Source organism: Tupaia chinensis, unplaced genomic scaffold, assembly GCF_000334495.1.
Source record: "Tupaia chinensis unplaced genomic scaffold, TupChi_1.0 Scaffold138517_1, whole genome shotgun sequence".
Lineage (NCBI taxonomy): Eukaryota > Metazoa > Chordata > Mammalia > Scandentia > Tupaiidae > Tupaia > Tupaia belangeri.
In genome coordinates this window covers 2431363-2455138 of record NW_006198412.1, presented here as the reverse complement: position 1 = coordinate 2455138, position 23776 = coordinate 2431363, and the positions used below count along the sequence as shown (strand labels likewise).

At 37.3% G+C, this 23776-nt stretch overlaps 1 protein-coding gene across 1 annotated transcript in view; it reads right to left on the bottom strand.

Moving 5' to 3' along the window:
* The window catches only part of MAN1A2 (mannosidase alpha class 1A member 2), a 203289-nt gene that overhangs the window by 13278 nt on the left and 166235 nt on the right, over positions 1-23776 (bottom strand). Inside the window, exons 11-12 of the mRNA XM_006161400.3 lie at positions 14019-14191; positions 13420-13535 (exon numbers count right to left, since the gene is read on the bottom strand). Of these exons, the coding sequence (XP_006161462.1) occupies positions 13420-13535; positions 14019-14191 (289 nt within the window). The remainder of the gene's footprint in view (positions 1-13419; positions 13536-14018; positions 14192-23776) is intronic.

Sequence of the window (23776 nt, the reverse complement as noted above, 5' to 3'; positions counted from 1 at the left end):
GACTTCAGAGCCTTGACCACAATGCCACCTGCTGACCCTAAGATATTTCAAAGCACACAGTTTTGAAACTGAAAATTTGCTATTTGTTAAATAGTATAAGTAAAATGTGTGTGTGTGTGTGTGTGTGTGTGTTTGGATTGCACATTAACGTGTACTTAGAGGGTCTAAAAATTGTAGACTACATGGACCATGTAGACTTTGTGTGGAGACTAGACTCCATAAACATAGCAGTTAAGCAGTGAGCTGCCCAGGGCACTTCATGCTATACTATTTTCCTTGTCAGTATACTTAATTCCTCGATCCCTAATTGTTTCAGTAAATGTTTTATGGATGGAGGGGTCAGCGACTTTCAAGATGTGGTCCATCTGCATCAGCTTGTTAGAAATGCAAATTCCCGGGTCACATTTCAGACCTTCTAATCAGAAACTCTGATGGTGGTGTTCAGCAATCTGTATTTCAGCAAGGCTTCTAGGTGACCTTAATATATGCACAAGTTTGAGAATCACTTCTCTAGGTTTACTATCTTTGTGTTAAGTTCTAACAATAGTATACATCGTGTCTGCTTCTCTTGTCCATGTGCATGTCTGAACTATGACACCCCACTGAAAACAGATCCCATTATTAGCTACTTCCTAGCAATACCTGAATTCTAAGATCAAGCTCTGAGTCCCTACCAGTCTATTATTCTCTTCTCAGTCCTACTTGCAAAATCTTAAGAAACTCCTGTTTTTCAGCTATCTTGCAATCAAATGATTCAATCCTTTATTCACCAAATGTTTAATACTGAAACATAGTGTATGTGTGGCCCTGTTATTAATGCCAACTATATAACAATATCCATAATATACAAAAATCTTATAAGCTCTTCATGGAGTTCATATTCTAATTAGGGAATATTTAGGAAATTATACAGTATGTTAGAAGACACATGCTATGGGACCAGCAGTTGGCGTAATGGTTATGTTGCTGGACTCCCATGTTGTCGACCGCGGTTTGAGCTGCATGCAGACCCAGTGGCTTAAATGCACGCTGGGTGCGTGTGTGTGAGTGCCCAAGATCCCAGAGAAGAAAATGGAGGAGAAGCGATTGTGGCGTGGCCACCCCTGTGGGGTTGATTTCTCGCTTTCTGTCTGTCTCTCTTTGTCTTTCTGATGAACATACGCACCTTATAGCAAAAACTTCTCAAAAAAAAAAAAAATGACAACAGTTGCTATGAGGGAAAGTAAAATAGGGGAAAAATGATAGGGAGTAGGAAGCAAGTTGCAATTTTATATAGGGTGACCAGGAAATATCTTAAAAAATACAACTTAAAGGACCAGCAGATGGCATAATGGTTACATCCCAGGACTCTCACCTAGAGGACTGTGGTTCAAATCCCAGACCTGGTTGCTTAAAACACACTGGGTGCTTGTACGTATATACCTAAAATCCCAAAAGGAGAATGGAGAAGGGATTACAGTGTGGTCATCTCCCTTAGGGGGTGATTTCTAGTTTTCTGTCTCTCTCAGTCTCTTTGGTAAGTGCATGTACCCTATAGCAAAAATATCACTCTAAAAAAAAAATACAACTAGAAGTGATAAAATGATATAGTTAGTATCTACTATTTTAAGACTGATCAAAGTAGAAATGTAAATAGTCAACTTTTCTTTTTCATATATAATACAAACTAAAGATTCAGTCAACAAATTCAACACATTTACTGAATGCCTCATGTGGTAGGTGCTGAGAGTTTAGAGTAGTTAAGAGAAAGTCCCTCTTATAAAGGGACTTCTGAAGTTCACTCTATTAGTAGAGACAAAATACACACACACACACACACACACACACACACACACATATGTCAGATGATAATAGTGCAATGAAGAAAAAACACAGGATGAGTGGGAGAGAATAATAAAGAACAGAATATAGAAGCAAGACACAGATGACTTTCACATGCAGGCAGTCAAAACATATAGCAACTAAGTTAGGGAAAATGAGTAGGAGATTTTAGAATCTAAGTTTCTTGTTATCAGGATTGGTCTGTTATATACCCTGATATAGCCCTAGCACATGAAACAGCAACTGGCACATGTCAGGTACTTAACAATAAATTCACTGAATGAACTGTTTCATATATTCCACTGTATCTTCTTTATATTTTGATCACAGTTTACTTAGTAGACAAATAAACAGAGCTCAGATCTAGGTAAAGAGTGAAGAGGTGTAATTAAAGATCCCAGGAAGTAATGGGAAAGCAAACATCAAAAATTTTTACCTCTGCTACTTTCCAAGAATCTCTGATTGACTTTTTAAATTTTTTTAAGAGATGTTTTTGCTGTAGGGTGCATGCGCTTGCCAGAGACACAGAAAGAGAGAGAAATCACCCTTTGGGAGGATGGCCACTCACAATCTCTTTTCATCTAGTCTCCTCTTGGAATTTTGGGCACTCATGCACGTGCACCCAGCATGAATTTCAAGTTGCTAGGTCCAGGACTCCAACCACGGTCAGCATGTGGGAGTCCAGCACCTTAACCACTATGACACCTGCTGGCTACTCTGATTGACTTTCTAATCTATGTTCTTAACGTATAGAAAAAATTTTTAAGTGATTTATTCTGTTGTCTGAGTTAACATTAAGTCACTTAATATTCAAGAAGTTTAAGGTTGTCTTTAAAAAAGTCTGTTTATTCAAATCTTCCTGCACACATTTAGTTATTATACTCTCTCAAAATGTTCCTATACTTTTCAAAATACCCTCTTGATTCTAATCATTCATGATTAATTTTCTAAAGCATACTTTCCCCTGAACTTCCAAAAGTTTCTGTGAGAAGTTCTGTGAAGAGTTAGCTCTCTCATTTTATTTTATTAAAGTTATTATAATTCAAATGCCCTGTGACTCAGTTATTTTATCTAGGAATCAAACCAATATCTGTATTTATAAAAGGACATTTAACACAAGATTGTGTAAGTACAAAAAACTAGAACCAGTTAGAGGTATAACAATATGGCACTTAGGGACCAGCAGATGGCATAATGGTTATGTTGCTGAACTCTCACATAGTTGACTGTGGTTCAAGTCCTGGACTTGGCAACTTAAAACTCATGCCAGGCGCATGTATGTGTGCCCAAAATTCCAAGAGGAGAATGGAGGAGAAGGGATTGTGGCCTGACCACTCCCCCCGGGGGTGATTTCTCACTTCCGTCTGTCTCTCTGGTGATTACATGCTCCCTATAGCAAAAACCTCTCTTTAAAAAAAATGGTACTTAAATTATGATACATTCCTCAATGGATTTATATATGACAATATAGAAACCTCTTATAGATAAAGAATTTGGTGAAAATTACATGTTCCAGAACAATTGATAATATGTAATCCTATCGATGGGGACAAATTTAAAGAATTTAAAAGGATGTACATTATATTTTTATGTTTACACAGACTTAGAAAACTTCCAAAAGGATACATCCACAACTATTTAAAAAAATTATATTGTGCAGTAAGACTGGGTAGGAGGTACTAGAGGAACTTTTGCTTCATTTTTTCGGTTCTAGATTATGTAATCCATTTTATTATATTTGCATATAACTTTTATATTTGAAGATAAGCATATTAAAAACAGTATCAGCCTTGATTTTTGGAGAGTTACACATTATAAAGGAGAGCAATGTATATACAACTATCTTTTTTTTAATTCCCAGAGGGTGTCTCTATTTGTTAGCGAAAAAAACAGGACGTGAGAGAGAGGAAGAAAGCAACCCTCGATAGGCTGCAGTCATGCTGCCATCCCTTCTTCTATGTTTCTCCCTGCTGTAGGGATCTTCGCCATGTATGTACATACACCTGGCATGTTTTCCACGTCAGCAGGGCCAGGGTTCAAATCATGGTCATCTATGGGTTCCTTAATCACTAGGCTATGAGGCAAGTCTCACAACTAATTTTAATATAACAAATGTTATGCTAATTCTGTATAGTTCAACAAACATTTGTTAGGTTCACGCTCTAATTCAAACATTGAATTAAAGCACAGAGGATTTAATGTTTAACACAATGAGAACAAGTGAAGTATGTTGAGTATGTTTAAGGATGGATTAATTCTGTTTTAATGTTGGAGAGGACTTTTTTCCCTATAGTTTTTCAGAAATTTGTCATTACATTTGAACTCTGAATCTTAAGAGACAGGGAGGAAACAAGCACACAAGTAAGACACACAGACACATAATTTCTGCCTCCCAAGACTTTGATACTAGTGAGAGTGGACATAGTGTGGTGGTAAATGTGATCTTAATTTTATACTATTTCTCTTTCCTCTAACAATTTATGAAGAACACTATATTTCCAACTGCAATTTCTCTTAGCCATTTAATGTCTAATATGTTTGAGCTCTGGAAAACTGGTTGAAATATATCCTCCACACATGTATTTTTCTCAAATTTATTAGACCTTCAAATAAAAACGCAATAGAATTGAGCTGAGATTCAATGAAAATCTAATTCAGTGAAAGATCTAGGTGAATGGGTCTAGACAATAAAGTGCATATATAATACATCCTCTCAAAGTTCTTGTTAAGAGGAATTGATTTGTGATAGTAAGGTGATAGACTGACAGAATACAAATGGGAGATATTCATTAAGCAGTTCAAGGACTGCTGCTGGACCTAGCTCCCAGGTGTTCTGAAGATCTATCTGCTACATTCCTTAGAATTCTTTTAGCTTCAAGGGCTTTACTCATAGTCATTTCACTAAGACCAGTAAACAGACAATTCTTAGAGGGAGCAAAGTCATTAACAAAGAACATATTTCTCTTTCTTGCAATTGGAGAAGTGCGTCAGAGTTAATATTATTTACCTATTTTTTAAAAAAAGAAACTTTGCTATAGGGTGCATGCACTCACGAGAGAGACAGAGAGAGACAGAAAGTGAGAAATCACCCCCTGGGGAGATGGCCATACACAATTTCTTCTCCATTCTCCTTTTGGGCATGCATGCACACACACATGGCCTGAGTTTTAAGCCACCAAGTCTGGGACACAAATCGCAGCCAACTATGTGGAAATCCAGCAAAGTAACCATTACACCATCTGTTGGTCCCTGTTTACCTATTTTTATGAAACAATCATGACTTTGAAACAAGTGTCCTTAAGCAATTTCATATGCTAACTGAAAGCTATTCATAGCTTTTCCTTTCTTGTATAATCTCTTTCTTTTCTCATCTAAAATGCAGGCTGACTTGTGTTTGTTACAAATAAAATACCTAAAATCTTCACCAATTGTTTAAATCTTCTCTCAAAATGTTTAGCTCTAAACATTTTATAAATTTAATCTTGAATAAATCTCTCAGAGCCTTGGTCATATTCAATCTGGACAGATGATCCGCTTAAAGTTCTCTCACTTGTTTTCTGTATTCCTGACTTCCTTTCTGGTTTATATGCAGTTTTGATGGCGCATATCCTCCCCACTTACTGATAACAAGTGCAGGGAGGTTGAGACACTACATAGCTAAAAACAGAATTTGAAATTGGAATTAATTTCCTTTCACATTTTGGAAGAACTGCTCCACTGGTTTTAGGCTTTTTATACTGTTTTTGATAAGTCTGAAGCCATTCTGAATCCAGATCTTTTTTTTTGAGAGATTTTTGCCTTAGGGAATGTGCGCTCACAAGAGACAGAGAGAGAGACAGTCAGTCAGTCAATGAAAGGGAAAGTGAAAAATCACCTTTCGACAGGGGATGGCCATACCATAATACCCTCTTGTCCATTCTCCTCTTGGGTTCTTGGGCACCCATGCACACATGCCCAGCCTGTTTCAAGCCATCGGATCTGGGACTCGAACTGAGATTGGCCACTTACAAGTCCACTGATAAAACCACTACACTATCTGCTGGCCTCAAATCCAGATTATTTTTATAAGACTTTTATTCTCCCTATCTTTGGAAGCTGTGAGATCTTTCACTTCACTGAAATTTCATAATGTTGTGCCTTGGTGTGGGTTGGTTTTCATTCACTGAGCTAAGACTTCTTTTCTAATTCATGATAAAGCATGTGTGTGCACACAACAGTGGGGGTGAGGAGAGGGGGAAGAGAGAGGGAACACTATCAGTAGGCCTCAGGCATCCACAGTTCCCTTCTTCCAGTCCTCTGACTCTCCAGGATCCTTAACACGTGCATATGCACCCAGTGTGTTTTCAGGCAAACTCAGCCAGGAACTCTAACTTAAGTGGGCACATGACTGACAGCTCTGCAATCCAGCATACTACGACGGAGCCACAGAAGCTGGACCCATATTTTATTTTTTAAGTAAACTTTTAATAAGTTAAAATGGCCCAGTCTCTGTAGTACAGTGGTAATGCTAGCATCCGGAAATGCTGGAAGTCACACAGAAATCACATTCAAATTCTAGATGGGCCTGAAAAACACTCCATGTATGAGTGTTGGCACCCAGGAGAACTGAAGAACTGGAATGCTGGGGGAAAGGAGACTGCTGTAATGAGGCCCTAACAAGGGTGCTCCCTCTCCCTATCCTCTGCTGGGCATACACACGCGCAAACTTTCTATCATAGAAAGAAAAATAAATAAAAAATGAAAGTATATCACAGATACATAAACATGCACAAATCTTATAGATATAGATATATAGATAAACATTTCAAGGTCAATATCGTTTATTAATATTTGAAAGTAAGGCACTAAAATGCTGATTGGAAACTACAAGTAGGTTGGCATTACTGGTAGATTCTCTATTGAGGGATGGGTGAGGATATGGCCATTCTCTTGAGAGAACCTCATGTACCATAGCTACAGTTTTTTTCTTGTGAACTAATCCACTTTCCGAGAACAAAATCCTCTGATCTGTCTAATTTTGGCTGCGCTTGGTGCCTTATGTCCAGTCTCTATGGTTTGACCCCTTCTGACAAGAAATCTCCAGTTTCATTTAAGACAGAAATAAAGCAAGAGGGGATTTGGAGTCTAACTATTCCTTTTGGGATAAACTTTCCAAAAATAACCCCATAATTTTGAATCCTACAGTGGTTCTGAAGTACTCATCAGCTTGTTTTAGATTAACTTTCCTTGATGTAGATATTTAGCTTTCTCTGGTATGTTTTTCATCTTCTAAATATGTGTGGAAATCTCTGAGGCCAGCAGGTGGTGTGGTGGTTGGGGTGCTAGACTCCCACATGACTGATTGTGGTTCGAGTCTTGGACCTGGCAACTTAATTTTCTCATTTTCACTTTCTCTGTCTCTGGTCAAATTTAAATAAATAAATAATTCTTATACAAAAATAAGTGTTGGAAATTTCTTGCCTGCTGTTGATTTCTTTCTCGTTCTCTTCATCCTTGCACTTTATATATTCCTAGCCCTCTACAGTTATTTTAATGGCTTTCAAGAGACAGTGGAAGATAAATGCATGTGTTCATTCTGCCAAGCTTAACTGGAACTCCCTCTCATTTGTCAGATGAAGGCATCTTCAAAGGATCAGATATATGCCTTCTTTTCTCTTCATACTCAAAATCTCTCTGAACTTATCTTTTGAGCTCCAGATTTGTATTTGTAACTGCCTCTTGGGAACATATGTCAAAACTAATTCATTATCTTTTCTGAAAATCTATTTCTTCGTGCAACTTGGCATCATAATCCTTCCATTACCCACTCTGGAAACTTCAATGCTCTCTCATTCTTCTTTCTTATTGAATCCCTCTATATTCAATAAGATATTAAGGTTTGCCAATACTATCTTTAAAGCTCTCTTATATTATTCTTAATATTCCATTGTCTGATAGAGCCACTCCTCTGAATATCCCTTCATCCTAATTTGCCTAAATTGCCTTCAAGTCTGGTTTTAATGCCACCACTTCCATGAAGTCTTCCTTTTTGTTTTCTAGGTTAAGCATTCTTCCTCCTCTAAAAAGACTTGCATTTTGTTAACATTTTCTTATGCACTTAATATAGTTAAATTTTATTGTATATTATTGCATGGTTTTATTTTCTGTACTAGAATCTAAGAGTTTTAAGGGAAGAGGCTTTGAAGGAATCCATCTCTGAACTTGCTCATGACCTAGTTTTGTTATGCCATTAGTATGTATGATAAATGGATTAAGGACTACCGAGGGAAACAAAAGAAACAGAGGACAAAACCCCTTGTCTTCTGGGGGAAAAGATATCGAAGCTATAGCTAATCCACAGTATATTATCTATAACAATATGTAAAAGGTAAAATGGTCCTTGACTTAGGTTAAGATCACAAGCTTTTCATTTAAATTTGTCACTGCTGTACTGATCATTTGCCATCTCCAGTATATAAAACACATGGATTGTTACCCTCTAGTAAAATCACAATTAATTTAAAAACACTTGATAAAATATACAATCTTAAATTAACAGTTCCTCAACTTCTGACAAAAATCTTTTTGAATTAACTGGTATCTGAGAAAAATAAGGTGTCACAGTAATCTTTATGTCTCTATAAAGTTTTAAGCTCTATCTTTATAGGAAAACTATGAACCTACACTAATTTAGATCTCCACAGAAATGACTTTATTCAATAGCATTTAAATATTATGCCATCAGTTTTTTTTTTTTTTGAGAGGTTTTTGCTATAGGGTGCATGCACTCGCCAGAGAGACAGAGACAGAGACAGAGAGTGAGAAATCATCCCCTAGGGGGGATGGCCACGCTGCAATCCCTTCTCCTCCATTCTCCTCTCGGGATCTTGGGCATGCACGCACACACGCCCGGCGTGAGTTTAAGCCACCGGGTCCGGGACTTGAACCGCGGTCGACTACGTGGGAGTCCAGCGACATAGCCATTACGCTAACTGCTGGTTCCATCAGTTTTTATAAAGAATATGAAGTATACTTCATATGAATATGAAGTATACTTCTGTACCTTCTCTAACATCACTGAAAATATTTACCATTATGTATTTGGTCAAACCATATAAAATAGTCAATATTCAAATGTTTTTAGCTTTGTAAAAGGACAATATCACAGAGATCACTTAATAGCACAATATTTTTTAATGAGTTATGCAATTTAAGTCATGTTCTAATTTAGCAGTATGAGAAATTTCACTTCACTGGTCAAAGTAAGATGCTCTCTGCCTCCCCTACATGAGAATGACACTGTACAGGATGCTTTCTTCCTGCTTTAGCTGCCAGGAAGCTCAACGCTGAATGAATGCTCAACTGTGATCATTTCCTTAGCGTAGGTGTTGTTATAATTATCTGTATGTTTACACTTGTTCCACTCTTTTCATTTTAATTGACCCAAATGTATGTTTTCTGAAAGCAAACGCGTGCACGCACACACACACACACACACACACACACACAATCTGGTTACCTACACAGCACTGTTGTGCTGAGAAAGACTGGTTGAAATTAGCAGGGTGAAGTACCAAGATCGAGTGGTGCTATTTCATACAGATATTAAAAGGGCACGAGGTAGCAGATCAGCTATTTCCAGCACTATGTCATGTGCTAAAATGCTCAAGGTCTGTACTGATGACGAGACTTTTGAGAATTAATTATAAAAGTCTGCAAGAGATGAGATCTGAAGTGAATTTAGAAATGAGAAAAAGGCATTAGGTGATACAAAGCATTAAAACTTTCTTGCTAGAGGCAGCAAAATATATAGACAATGGAATGCAAAGGGAACAAACGTTACACATATGTGAATATGTGAACACAGATTAGTTAGGTTTAAGGATAGAATTCATAAGTAAAAGAAATGAGAAATGATGCTAGAGGAATGAAAGAAACAATATAGCTTTTGAGCAGGAGAGCAGCATGGGGAAAATGGTTTATTACATGAATCAAATACTTTTTTAAGAAAGAGGCCTAAAATTAGCATATTACCATTGCTACATGTATATTTGATTCAGACAAGATGCTAATAACACTGGGTGACCATGGGGTTCAGATCCTACGGTCAACTTGAAAACATACGTGGTACATGCATCCAGGAGCTAGAGACTGGGAAGAAGGAACTGTGGCATCATGAGATCCTGCAGAGGGTGAGTCTCTCTCATATATGAGCACATGCTAACACACACACACACACACACACACACACACACACTAACCTGTGATCTAACTTAAAATCACCAATATCGGGTTAAACTGCTATCATGTGTCTCTTTATAAGATGCAAGGATTATAAAATATTGATGTAAAAAATATTTTACCAAATCTGACCCTGGGAAAACAGTAAGAGAAATCTAAATTGAGAGACAGTCTTCAAAGTAACTAACTTGAATACTGTATTTATTTATAACTAAAACAGCTGACAATTTTATTTTCATATTTCACAATACAAATGAAAACCACCCTTTTTTGTCTCACTTCTCTCCTTCAAAACTATTCTTATTTTTAATTTTTTTTTTTAATAGAAAGGGGGGAAAAGTCTTCCTTGACATGCTGTAGAAAGACCCAGAGTCACAGCACTATGATCTCCTGGTGAAATAGAACAAGTTCATATAAAACTGACAAAAAGAGGCTTCCCTCCATCCTTATCTGTCTGGCCGAGTCATCCCTGGCCGAGTGGGCACCATCATGGGCCGGGCAGCAGGTCTCATCACTGGGGGCCTGGCATCCTGGGCATGTGGCCTCCCATGGTGGCCTCATTCCAGGAGCAGGTCCTTCTGGCATCATCCCAGGAGGAGGAGGGCCCATCATTGGCTTCATGGGAGGGCCCCTCATATGGGGTGCTGGCATCATGCCAGGGCAAGGAGGACCTGGGAGACTGGGGTGAGGTGGGATCATCACTTCTATAGGAGAAGAAGCAGAGAATGGAGTAGGAGGTATCTTCCCTTGTTGAAATGCAGCTGTTGTTCTATCAATCAGACTTTGAGCCTGCTCTTCCATCCATTTCTGATAGTAGTCTTTCACATTCCCTTTGTTTCCTACCACTACAGTGTGTTTTTCTCACAGATGGAGAATCATGGGTGAGATAAGTATTGAATAGTCACAATAAAACTTAGGTATGTTGCTCTGCAGGCTGTTGGCCACTCTCTAGCCTGAATACTTTAAAAATGTCAATTTCAAAAAAGATAAAAGAAAAACAGAAAGGCTTTATTATATTGGGTTGTTGGAAAAGTCATGACATATTTTTGCATAGAAAAATAGAAAACTACATCATGACTCTTCCAATGACCCAATAGATTATGGGAGACTAAAGAGACCTAACAACCAAATGCAATAAGTTATTCTGTACTGGATCCTGGCCAGAGTAAACAAAAATAGTCATAAAGTACATTATTAGAACAGTTAAGAAATTTGAAAATGGGCTACATTTTAGACCACAGTATGATTGTATGAATTGTTAAAGCTCCCAAATGTGATCCTGAATTGTGATTATATAAGAAAATGCCCTTTTCTTAAAAGTTCTTGTTGAAATATCCAAATATTGGTGACTTTCAAAATGTCCAGCAAATAAAAAGTATATGTTTATGTATGGTGAAAGGAATGTAGGAAACTTGGTAATATAGAAGGAAATGTAGAAAAAACTTGGATGAACCTACATGAAAAGCAAACACTGTACTAACTTACAGTTTTTCTTAGGTCTAGAAATTTAGAGAGAGAGAAAAACAGATCCAACATAATCTAGGTCAAATTCCAATTTACAGATATGCAAACTGAAAGCACCGACATTTTATTTTGACATGTTCATTCAATTAGGATGTACCAAGTAGATAACTAAAGTTCCTATGGCTTTATCTTCTGGTTCAGTGCTCTTTCAATTATCTTATAGTCTCAAGCCTAATCATATAGGATAAATCAGAACAAAGAATGCCTCAAGGTAGGAAACTGAGTACTAGCCAGATATTCTAAACCATCCTAACAGTAATACGGGTCTGCTTAGCATCTAGTTAGGGTCAACTGCAGATATGGAAAGGAGAGACAAAACAAAGAAACAGAACAGAGGAAAGTGTAGTAAAGACAGTGATATATTAGGAGGAGGAAATAAATAGCTGTATAATGTACACACTGAAAAGAGGGGAATATAATAGTACTAGGGGATAATAGAAGAAAAACTGGAATAATATGGACATGTGGGACAACAACTTTAGCTTGAGAGATGTGTATTTCCGAAGTACCATACCAGAATGTAGACTATAAGAATGCTAGAATGTAAAATTCAGGAAGGCAAGTAACTTGAGCAGCCCCCTGGCAATTAACATTTGTTGAACAAATAAAGTATTTATGAGGCATTCAGATATACAGAAAATAGAAATATGAAATTTAAAAAATGTCATGAAGAGATATTTATCTTATAGGTTTTTAGGGAGGGAACTGGGCAGGTTTAAAGTTTCCACCTTCTTCCAGGCCAGTTTGCAAAGAGCTCTACATGGGGTTTGAATATAAATTCAAATTATAAAGCTTCTTTTTTCTTTTTCACTGTTCCTTGTATGTGATCTTTATGGGAAACTTCTATTGAGAGGATGAGTGTTTATAGCCATATATCATTTAGTATCACGATTATTACTAACAAATTTCATTAGCTAGAGTGGGCAGCTCAGGTGGTCTCAGGACAAGCATCATCAATATCACCTGGAAGAATGTCAAAAATGCCAATTCAGAGACCCCAACCTAGACCTACTGTAGGAATTAGCCTAGTTACCTTTGTTTTAGAAAAACTTCCAGTTGATTTTAATGTACACTAAAGAACAAAGAATAAAATAATTTGAAGATTAAACACTTATTTGATAAAGACTTACATATAAGCCACCCTTCTTGAGATGCTGCTAAAAATGTACAAACTTAGCTACATAAACAGTCTTATAATGAAATTTCACACAATACATATCAGATAGTCGTAATCTTTTTTCTTTTCTTTTTTTTTTTTTTGAGAGGTTTTTGCTATAGGGCGCATGCGCTAGCCAGAAAGACAAGAGATAGTGAGAGAGAAAGCGAGAAATAACCCCCTGGGAGGATAGCCATGCTGCAATCCCTTTTCCTCCATTCTCCTCTCAGGATCTTGGGCATGCACACACACGCATCTGGTGTGAGTTTAAGCCACCAGGTCTGGGACTTGAACCATGGTTGATTACATGGGAGTCCAGCGACATAGCCATTACGCTATCTGCTGGTCCCAGTCATAATATTTTATCTAGTGATCATATAGCAAAACGAGCCTACAACAAAAAACATTATTATTTTTTTTTTTGAGAGGGTTTTGCTATAGGGTGTGTGCGCTCATCAGAGAGAGAGAGAGAGACAGAGAAAGCAAGAAATCACCCCCCAGGGGGGATGGCCACGCCACAATCCCTTCTCCTCCATTCTCCTCTCGGGATCTTGGGCACGCACGCACACGTGCCCGGGGTGAGTTTTAAGTCACCAGGTCCGGGACACGAACCGCAGTCGACCATATGGGAGTCCAGTGACATAGCCATTACGCTAACTGCTGGTCCCAAAAAACAATTTTTAAAGACATCTACTTACTTTAATGTTTCGGCAAGAAAGAAGCTCTGCTGTACATCATCATGTGTGGGAGTAGTGGCATATACATCCTTGACCCCAGAAAATCCACCACTGACTCGGCAATACTTTTCAATAGCCTACGAAAAAGATTGAAAATAGTCAATTTTACAGAACTTCAAATTGTTTTTGTAGAAGAAATCAAGGATAACATAAAGTTCACAGAGATAGAAATTTAAGAATACTATATGATCAAATGAAAATATTTTCATACTGGAAAAATTAACTCCTATTAGAAACAAGATATTTTCCACAGTTATAAGAGAAATTTCTCCCTCTTATAGCTATACTGAAAATCCGCTCTTTAAAAGACTATTTACAGTTATTCGGTAAGAACAATGAGTAAATACTAGTAGGAAAGTAGTCCCAGTAGAGAACACAATTGGATACTAATGTTTATTTCTACTGCTTAAACAGACTAATTTAATACAGTTTCTTCATCAAATAAATAAAAATGATCCTATTGTTTCTGAAAATGAAGTAATGGGAACGAGAACATATGGCACTATAGGAGGGCTTGATTTAACATTCTTGCAGCGAAAATAAAATACTAGCATATTTACCAGTGCTGCTTCCCAGCCCCACTCTCTGTAGCGTGGATCATGAGTGAATCGCCACAGGTACCAATAGGTTTCAATTACTTCTGGACGGAGGATGTAATACTTTTCAGCTTGCCGGACAGCCACAGCCTCCACTGCACCATCAAACTTGAATGATTCAGGACCTAGCTTTAATGCTATGATATGACAAAAGACATAAATGAGCAAAATGAATCATTTGTGTTTGTTTGCAAGAACTTTTTTCTCTCCTGAAATAATAGGGGATAATGTAACTTGTTTATTTTCCTTTTATTGATGCTGTTTTGCAAAATAAGTCACTTCACTTTTTCTTTCTTCTTCTTTTCTTTTCTTTTTTTTTTAATGGCCAGAGAGCATGCGTGCTTGTGAGAGAGAGTGAACCCTCAGTGGGACATGATCATACCACAATCCCTTCTACTCTATTTTTTCACCCTGTTGGTATTTTAGGCATGCAAACACACACACACATCCCTACTTGGTGTCCTTCCTTTTCCTTCTTTCTATTTTTTCCCAGAGTTTTTTTTGCTATTAGAGTGCATGCTCTTGTCAGAGATTAAGAGGTAAAAACCAAGAAGTTACCCACCCCCCTACCCAGGGGAGCATGGCCACTCTGCACATTGTCAAATCAGGGGTCTTATGTTTCTTTTTTTTTTTTTTAAATTATGTATTCTATTTTATTTATTCATTCATTTAATTCGACCAGAGAGACGGAGAAGAGGGAAAGTGGGAAAGCACGCTGCCAGACCTGGGTCTTGAACCGTGTCGGCCACGTAGGAATGTCCATCATGTTAACTACCATGCCACCTGCTGGTCCCAGGTTTTATGTTTCTTACGGCATTATTTCTTGGGTGCTCTTTTATTTAGAAATATTGTAAAAAAAAAATTTCTTAACACGCTACCTTACACTTCATTACTATTTCCTATTTTAAACTATTCTACCACATTTCAACATACACACACATACACATACACACACACATATATATGAAAAATATTTTGAAGGTTTTTCACAGGGGGCAAATGCACTTGCTGGAAAAGAAAGAGACAGAGAGGAGGAGGAAAAGTGAGAAATCACCCCTCCTCCAGGGGAATGATCATGGTGCAATCCCTTGTCCTCCATCCCCTCTTGGGATTTTGGGCACATACGCATGCTCTCATGTACCACATGATTTTTAAGCTGCCGGGTCCAGGGCTTAAACCATGGTTGACCATGTGGGAATCTAGCATCTTAACACCACGCCACCTGCTGGACCCATTTCGTATGTTTTTAAAAAGAAAACAACAAACCCAACAAGTAAAATTTTAGTCAAAACAATAAATAACTTAGTGCTTAGGTGTAAGAATTCTAGAGGATAGGTATCAGCAGTTAGCGTAATGGCTATGTCGCTGGACTCCCACGTAGTTGACTGTGGTTCGCATCCTGGACCTGGTGGCTTAAAACTCAAGCCGGGCACGTGTGCGTGCGTGCCCAAGATCCCGAGAGGAGAGTAGAGAAGGGATTGTGGCATGGCCATCACCCCGGGGGGTGATTTCTCACTTTCTGTCTCTCTCTGTCTGTTTGGCGAGCGCATGCACCCTATAGCAAAAACAAAAACAAAAACCTCTCCAAAAAAAAAAAAAGAATTGTAGAGGATACAAAAACCATTAATTAGATTAAGTAAATGAAAGGGGCATGTGCAAATAAAATTGTTATGGCAGAATAACAAATATGATAAAAGTCAGTACTAGATAATAAGAGGAGATATTTAAAGAAGGCACAGATTAGCTAGCTTGGAAAGTCATGGGGAAATGCAATTCACACAAGTCCTCCAAGATAGGCAGAATCTGGAGAAAACAGAAAAGTAAGTACACTCAAGTCAACAGAGAAATTTGACCAAGGAAAAAAGCATAAGAAATATTCTAGGACAAGCATTGTGACTAGAGTTTGAATAGGCTACTAAGTAAGAGGAAACCTTAAGCTACTTTCTGATTTTCTTCCTTAACTGTCTCTAAGAAAAATATATCAATAGTTGAAGATATTCTTCAAATATGTCCAATACTCCCTATCTGTGACAGTTAATTTTAGGTATCAACTTGACTGGACTAAAGAATACCTAGAGAACAGATCAGAGCATTACTCTGGGTGTGTCTGTAAGAGTGTTTCCAAAAGATACTGGCTTAGGAGTTGCTCAATGGGGAAGTTGTCCCCTCAACATGGGCACATACCATCCAATCAGCTAGTGACCTGAATAGAACAAAAAATTTCTTTTTTTTTTTTTTTGAGAGGTTTTCGCTATAGGGTGCGTGCGCTCGCCAGACAGACAGAGACATAGAGTCAGAAAGTGAGAAATCACTCCCCAGGGGGGATGGTCATGCCGCAATCCCTTCTCCTCCATTCTCCTCTCAGGATCTTGGGCACGCATGCACACGTGTCCAGCGTGAGTTTTAAGCCACAGGGTCCGGGACACGAACCGCGTTCGACTACGTGGGAATCCAGTGACATAGCCATTACACTAACTGCTGGTTCCCCTCTCTCTCTCTTCTTGTAGTTAGGATACTTCTTGTTTTGCCCTTGAACATCAGAACTCCAAGATCTCTGGTCTTTGGATTCTAGGACTTATATTAGTTGCACCCTTCCTATTTCCAATAACTGTTCTTAGACCTTCTTGGTGGGGATTCTCAGCACAGTCCCAAAGTGGCATAGGGCATGACATGACAAAAATATCTGGTTCCATGTGTCTGTTCTTCTTATAAAGCTACCAGGTTTCAATCACAGGAGCCTCACCGTGATCATCTCATCCAGTTCCAATCACCTCACAAAGGTCCTTCCTTTCAAGACCAAAATTGGACTAAGTTTCCACCTCTCAACACTGTTTCAATGGCTCACCAGATTTCAGCACATGAATGTTTGTGGAATGCATTCAAATCATGGTACCCCCCTCTCAAATCTACCTTGGTTTGAATGTGTCCCACAAACATTCATATATTGAAATTTGGTGAACCACTGTAACAGATTCAATGATGCACACACACACACACTCACACACAACTCAAGTAAATATTAAAACAGATCATACATGACCAATAGAGAAAATATTAAGATCACACAATTTTGAATTAATAATTCTAATACCAATAAATGGAAGTAAAATTCCAAACCAATCATTACAGTATGAATTTAGCTGAAATAACTACTCAGAATAAGTAGATAATTTTAAACATGGTGGCCAAAACTTGCAGCAAAGCTTTAAGAATACCTAGCAGAAGATATAATAACCTTGTTAAGTTAGCAAAACTAAAACTATTTAGCTGAAGGATCTAAGATAAGATTAAAGACAAGTGAAAAACAGCAAACAACTTGAAAGTACAATACACAAATCACATCCTAATCTTTTGTGGTACACCATGATAAAGAGGGTTATAGGCTCATCAACTCACAATATGAGAATGACAATCAGAACAACAATCAGCAATGCCATTAGAAAATGTGAATGTCAGAAATACAATCTAAGGAAATCCTTTCATAATTTCTGGATTCTTTTTATTTTCTCAAAGGCAGGAGATACATCTTGTTCATACTTTTACCTATAAGCATCCAGCATAATGCCTGGTATATAATGTATGCTCTACATTTAATGCTTAAAGCAATTATGTGGTATCATAATTTTTAGTATTTTTGCTACATGATATTCTGTTGTTTTAGATATTACAGGTATATCTTGTCTTATTGAGCATCACTTCATTATGTTTCCAAGATATTACATTTTTTACAAATTGAAGGTTTTGAAGTAACCCTATGATAAATAAGTCTGTTACTGTCATCTTTCCAATAGCATGAGCTTACTATTTCAAACTTTTTCATTAGCACTAAATCTGTAATAGTGATCTATGATCAGTAATGTCTGATGTTACTGTTTTAACTGTGTTAGGGTACCATTAACTGTGTCATGCAGGATGGTTGAACTTAATAATAAATGTGTTGGACTGGCGATGGCATGACAGAGCAGCTGGATCCACACGGCTGACTTTATGGTTCGAATCTCAGAGCCATTGGTTTGGAAAACAAGCAGGGAGCATGTGCATGCATGACCAGAATCCAGAAAGGAGGGAAAAATGAAGGAAAAGGGATTACACCATGCTTTCTCACTCCCTCCCATCTCCTCTGTCGCTCTCTGGTGAGAACACATGTCCTCTGGCAAATTAAATATTTTTTTAAAATTAGGTTTTTAGCCATAGAGCATGTGTGCTTGCTGGAAAGAGACACAGAGAGAAAGTGTGAAAACGGAGGAAAAGGGACTATGGTGTGGACAGCCACCCAGGGATTATTTTTCACTCTCTCTTTGTCTCTCCCTGGCGGGTTTATGTACCCTATGGCAAAGATCTAAAAAAAGAAGACATGACAAGAAGCCATCTCCATAACACAGAAGTGCAAGGTGAAACAAGTGTTATAAATAAGCTGCAGCAAGTTATCTAAAAGAGCTAGCTAGGATGAAGGTGGCTACACTAAACAACAGATTTTCAATGTACATGAAACAGATTTCTACTTAAAGAAGATTGCACTTTCATAGCTAGAGAGCAGTCAATAATGCATCAAAGGACAGGCTGACTCTTCTTTTTTTGTAATTTTTTTCACTATAGCAAGACAGAGACAGAAAGAAAGAGAAGCAACCTAGACAAGGACTCACACTGTGATCCTCTCCTCCCCCATCTTCCCAGTCAGCCAAGATCATGGGTATGTGCAATTCTGTATTCATCAATCAACTGGGGAACCAAACCTGTGATGTTCCATGCAAATCCAGCTTTACTTCAGCAGCACATTACTGCTGCACTACCATGCTGGCCCAGGCTCTCTTGCTAAAGGATAATACAACCAGTGATTTTAAATGGACGCCATTGCTCATTTACTATTCTCAAAATCCTAGAGCCCTAAAAATATGCTAAATCTACTTTGCCTATACTCTATAAATGGGACAACAAAACCTGGATGACAACATATCCGTTTATAACATTGATTTACTGAATATTTTAAGCCTACTATCAGGACTTATTGCTGAGAAAAAGACTACTTTCAAAACATGACTACTCCTTGACAATGTGCCTGGTTACCTAAGAGCTCTCAAGGAGAGAGAGGTACAGAGAAATGTTTCCATGCCTGCAAACACAGCATCCATTCTACAGTCCATGGATCAAGATATAATTTCAAGTTTCAAGTCTTACTATTTAAGAAACACATTTCAAAAGGCTGTAACTACCAAGGATAGTAGCTCTCTGATGGATCTGGGCAAGGTCAACTGGAAACATCTGGAAAGGATTCATCACTTCAGATGCCATTAAAATCTGTGATTCATGGGATGAGGTCAACATATCAACATTAACAGAAATTTGGAAGAAGATGATTTCAACTGTCATGAATGAGTTTGAGAGGTTCAAGATTTCAATGGCAGGAATAACCACAGATATTGAAATAGTAAGAGAACTAGAATTAGACGTGGAACTTCCTGAAAATGTTACTGAATTGCTGCAATCTCATGATAACACTTGAACAGATGAGGAGCTACTTCTTATGAATGAACAAAAAGAGAGATTTCTTGTGACGGAATCTATTCCTGGTGAAGATTCTGTGAACACTATAAAAATGACAATTAAAGATTTAGAATGATTGATTTAGTTTATGTAATAAGGATATTACATAAACTTAATTGATAAATAGTGGTAGGTTTGAGGATTTACTCTGATTTTTAATGTTCTACTGTGGGTAAACTTCTTCAAAATTCTAAGAACTTCTTGGAAGAAGTTCTACTATGGGTAAAATACCATCAAACAGCACCACAGGCTACAGAGAACTCTTTCATGAAAAGAAGAGTCAACTGATGCAACAAACTTTATGGTTGTCTTATTTTAAGACATCTTCACAAACACTGAGACCACCATTCCGATCATTCATCAGTCATTAGCACTGAGACAGATCCTCTATCAGCTGAAGGTAGAATCTGCTGAAGGTTCAGATGATCATTAAGTGTTTTTTGGCAATAAAGTATTTTTTAGGTTCATTTATTTCCTCCAAGAGTATGACAGAGAGGTAGAAAGAGAGGAAAAAGGCATGATAGAGTCAGACAACACCTCAACAAGGTCTTGATGTTGTCCTAACTCCAGTCACTGCAGGTCATAGGCACATATGTACCCACACTTATGGGGGTCTCCATATGTGAACCCTGGAACCTTTCGGTATAGGTCTGCCTCACAGAACACTGTGTTTTACCACTGTGCTACCATTAAACTCTAATAAGGTATTTTTCTTGGTTTCTTTTTTAGACATAATGCTATTTCACACTTAACAGGCTACAGTATAGCGTAAACTATTTTTATATGCTATCTGTAACTCTAGTCATTGCCTTTATATATGTGTTATTTATATACCAACGCTTTATCCACCATAACACATTGCTTCAATGTCATTTTGACTTAAAGTATATTGTTTTTTAAAAAAATTGAGCCCTTCACTTAGTTAATGAAAAAAAAAAAAACAAAACTGAAGGGCCAACATCACCATAAGTTCAATTGCTTACTATATAAAAATAATTAAGACAGGGACCAGCAGCTGGCGTACTGGCTATGTCACTGGACTTCCATATAGCTGACCGTGGTTGGAGTCCCAGATCCAATGGCTTAAACTCATGCCAGGCATGTGTGCATGCGTACCCAAGATCCTGAGAGGAGAATAGAAGAGAAGGAATTGTGGCATGACCATCCCCCGGAGAGGGGGTGATTTCTTGATTTCTGTCTCTCTGTTTTCTCTTTCTGGTGAGCGCATAAGCCCTACAGCAAAAACCTCTTTAAGAGAAAAAAAAAATTAGACTTATGAACAAGGATAAATTTTAAGTCAAATACATTTGTATCATGATATTTGATGATAAATTAATCCTAAAACAAAAATCCAGTTATGTGGAGCCAGCAGTTAGCGTGGTGGTTATGGTGTTGGACTCTCACATGGCCAACTATGGTCTGAGTCAGGAACTTGCTGCTTGAAAATCACCCTGGTAATGTGTATGTATGCATGCCCAGAATCCTGAGAGAAGAATGGAGGAGAAAGTGATTGTGGTGTGACCATAACCTCTGCAGGGGATGATTTCTCACTTCCCCTCTCACTGTCTGTTTCTGTCTTTTCCAGTGAATAAACACACTGTGGCAAAAATCTAAAAAAAAAACAGAACAAAAAAAAAATAACAACAAAAAACTTTCACGTTTAAAAAAAAAGAAAAAGAATCCAGTTATGTGATAAGTGTAACAATTCAATATGTGAAATAGCAAATAGAAATTACTAGTTTTTAGACTTCAGGGAACTCATTATTCATTACATTTTACAGAAACATACATTTCTAAAATCAGAGAAAACTTTGGAAGGTTTGGTCCAGCGTTCCTCAACCCTTTTATCATTACAACCCCTCTACAGAGCCTTTTTAAGCTTTTTTTTCTTTTCTTTTTTCTTTTTTCTTTTTTTTTAATGTAAGTGCCTTGTTCCTCCATGAAATTTATACCAAATAGATACTCTTCACCTACATAGATAAGTATGAATACCTATGCTTTACATATAAATAATGATATTATTTTTCACATCCCTTTCTCCCAGAACCAATTTTGGTCATTGTTAAGAATCATCTCATTTTCTAAGTAAAGACACTAAAGTTCAAAATATACCACATGTTTGCCCAAAGCAATGTCAATAGGATCATTTCAATTAAAGGCACAGAGAGAGAGAAAGAGAGAGACAAGGAAAGAGAAACACCCCCTAGAGGGATACCACACTGCAATTCCTTCTCCTTCATTCTCCTCTTAGGATTTGATCATGCATACACATGCACCTGGCATGTTTTTCAAGCAGCAAAGTCCAGGACTCCAACCATGTAGTCAGTCACGTGGGATCCAGCCACCTTAACGATATCACTGGCTGGCCCCAAGGCAGTTATTTTTAAGATCAGTTTCAAGATTGTTATTTTTTTATTTTCTTTGATTATTTTATTTTAGCTATTTGCTTACTTCCATTTCTTTTGGTCATTTTTCTTTTCACAAGAAAATAAGCAAGACTATACAACCTAAATCAGTCAGTTTCATGTACTTCTAATTAACTGGTTTTAGACACTAAAATAAATAGCTAAAATCAGTTATTATATTAAAACAAATAATGTTATTCTGTAAATGCCATACCCTCTTGTCTTTATAACAATTACTTTGAGATCTTTAATAAATACAATAGCAGAATTCAGAGTTTAAAAAATGGTGCAAAATACACACATTTCCAGAATTAAAATTTAAGCTCTTAAGAAAATGATGTACTCTGCTATAGTAAACTATTATTAAGTAAAAACTGTCCATTTATCAAGGCCAACAAGTGGTGTGGTGATTAGGGTGCTGTACTCCCACATGGCCAACCACAGTTCAAGTCCTGGACCTGGCAGCTTGCCTTCTTACCTTCCCTTTCTCTCTCTCTCTCTCTCTGGTCAAAGTTAAAAACAATAATAATAATAATAATAATAATAATAAATTAAATTAAATTAAATAATTCTAAAAAAATTCCTACATATTTTCTTTACAATTCCTGGACATATTTTTAATTTAGATGTTATTTTAGATTAATAATTAGAATTATTAATATTCTTACCAGTTCTGTCATATGACTCGTGACATGTACGTGCAATTTCTGCCCCCAGCTCTAAATAATGACCAGCTTTATCCTTTCTGGAACCGTCTGCTCCTAGTGCAAACATTCCCCCAGCAAAACAGGCCAAATGCCCCATCTTCTTTTCTAAGTGCCCGTTCTTCCATTCTCCAATAAAGACAAGACCTCCACGAGACTTCTTAATAAGATGCTTTTCTATAGCCTATGAAAATCAGAAGATACACAAAATTTTAAAAACAAGCCATTAGTGTTTAAACTTATCATGTCCTTCTGGCTATCATAAACCTTGATAATACAACATTTTATAATATACTAGTTTCATAAACTGGGAGACTTAATATATAATAAGTTAGTTTTAGAGTGAGTAACCAAATTACATATAACCTGGAACAAATATCCTAGTCACTACTACAGACAGAAAGGGAGAGAGGAGACTTGTCCTAAAGATTACCTTTCTACACAAGACAAGCTTTGTCTTCTTCAGCTAAATAAAATTCATAATCACCAATCAAGATCATTATAAGTTATAACCCCAAAGCTTTACCAATTTATTTTCTATTTCATACAACAAAAATTGAACAGGAAGTTCAATAAGAAAGTATGATTTTAATAATTACTTAAAAATCAGGGTCCCCAGGTAGCATAGTGGTTAAGGTGCTGGATTCCCACATGACTGACCACAGGCTCGAGTCTTGGACGTGGTGGCTTAAAACTCATGCTGGGAACGTGTGTATGTGTATGTGTGTGCCCAAAATCCTGAGAGGAGAATAGAGGAGAAGGAAATGCAGCAGCATGGCCATCCCCCTCGGAGAGTGATTTCTCACTTTCTCTGTCTCTCCAGCTAGCACATACGTCCTATAGCAAAAATCTCTCTCTCAAAAAAAAAAAAATACTTAAAATGTGTTCTCATTTTCCATGTAACTATACCATCTAAGCAAAGTACTTCAAAAAGACACCATTAGGTGAGCTACCTTATATACTATATAGCTTCTAAAACTAGTTGAAAGTTTTCTCTTAACCCTTTGTTCTTTACTGCTCAAACTTAGGCAATTTTTTAGATACTTTGCCCCAGATTTAAAAAAAAAAAAAA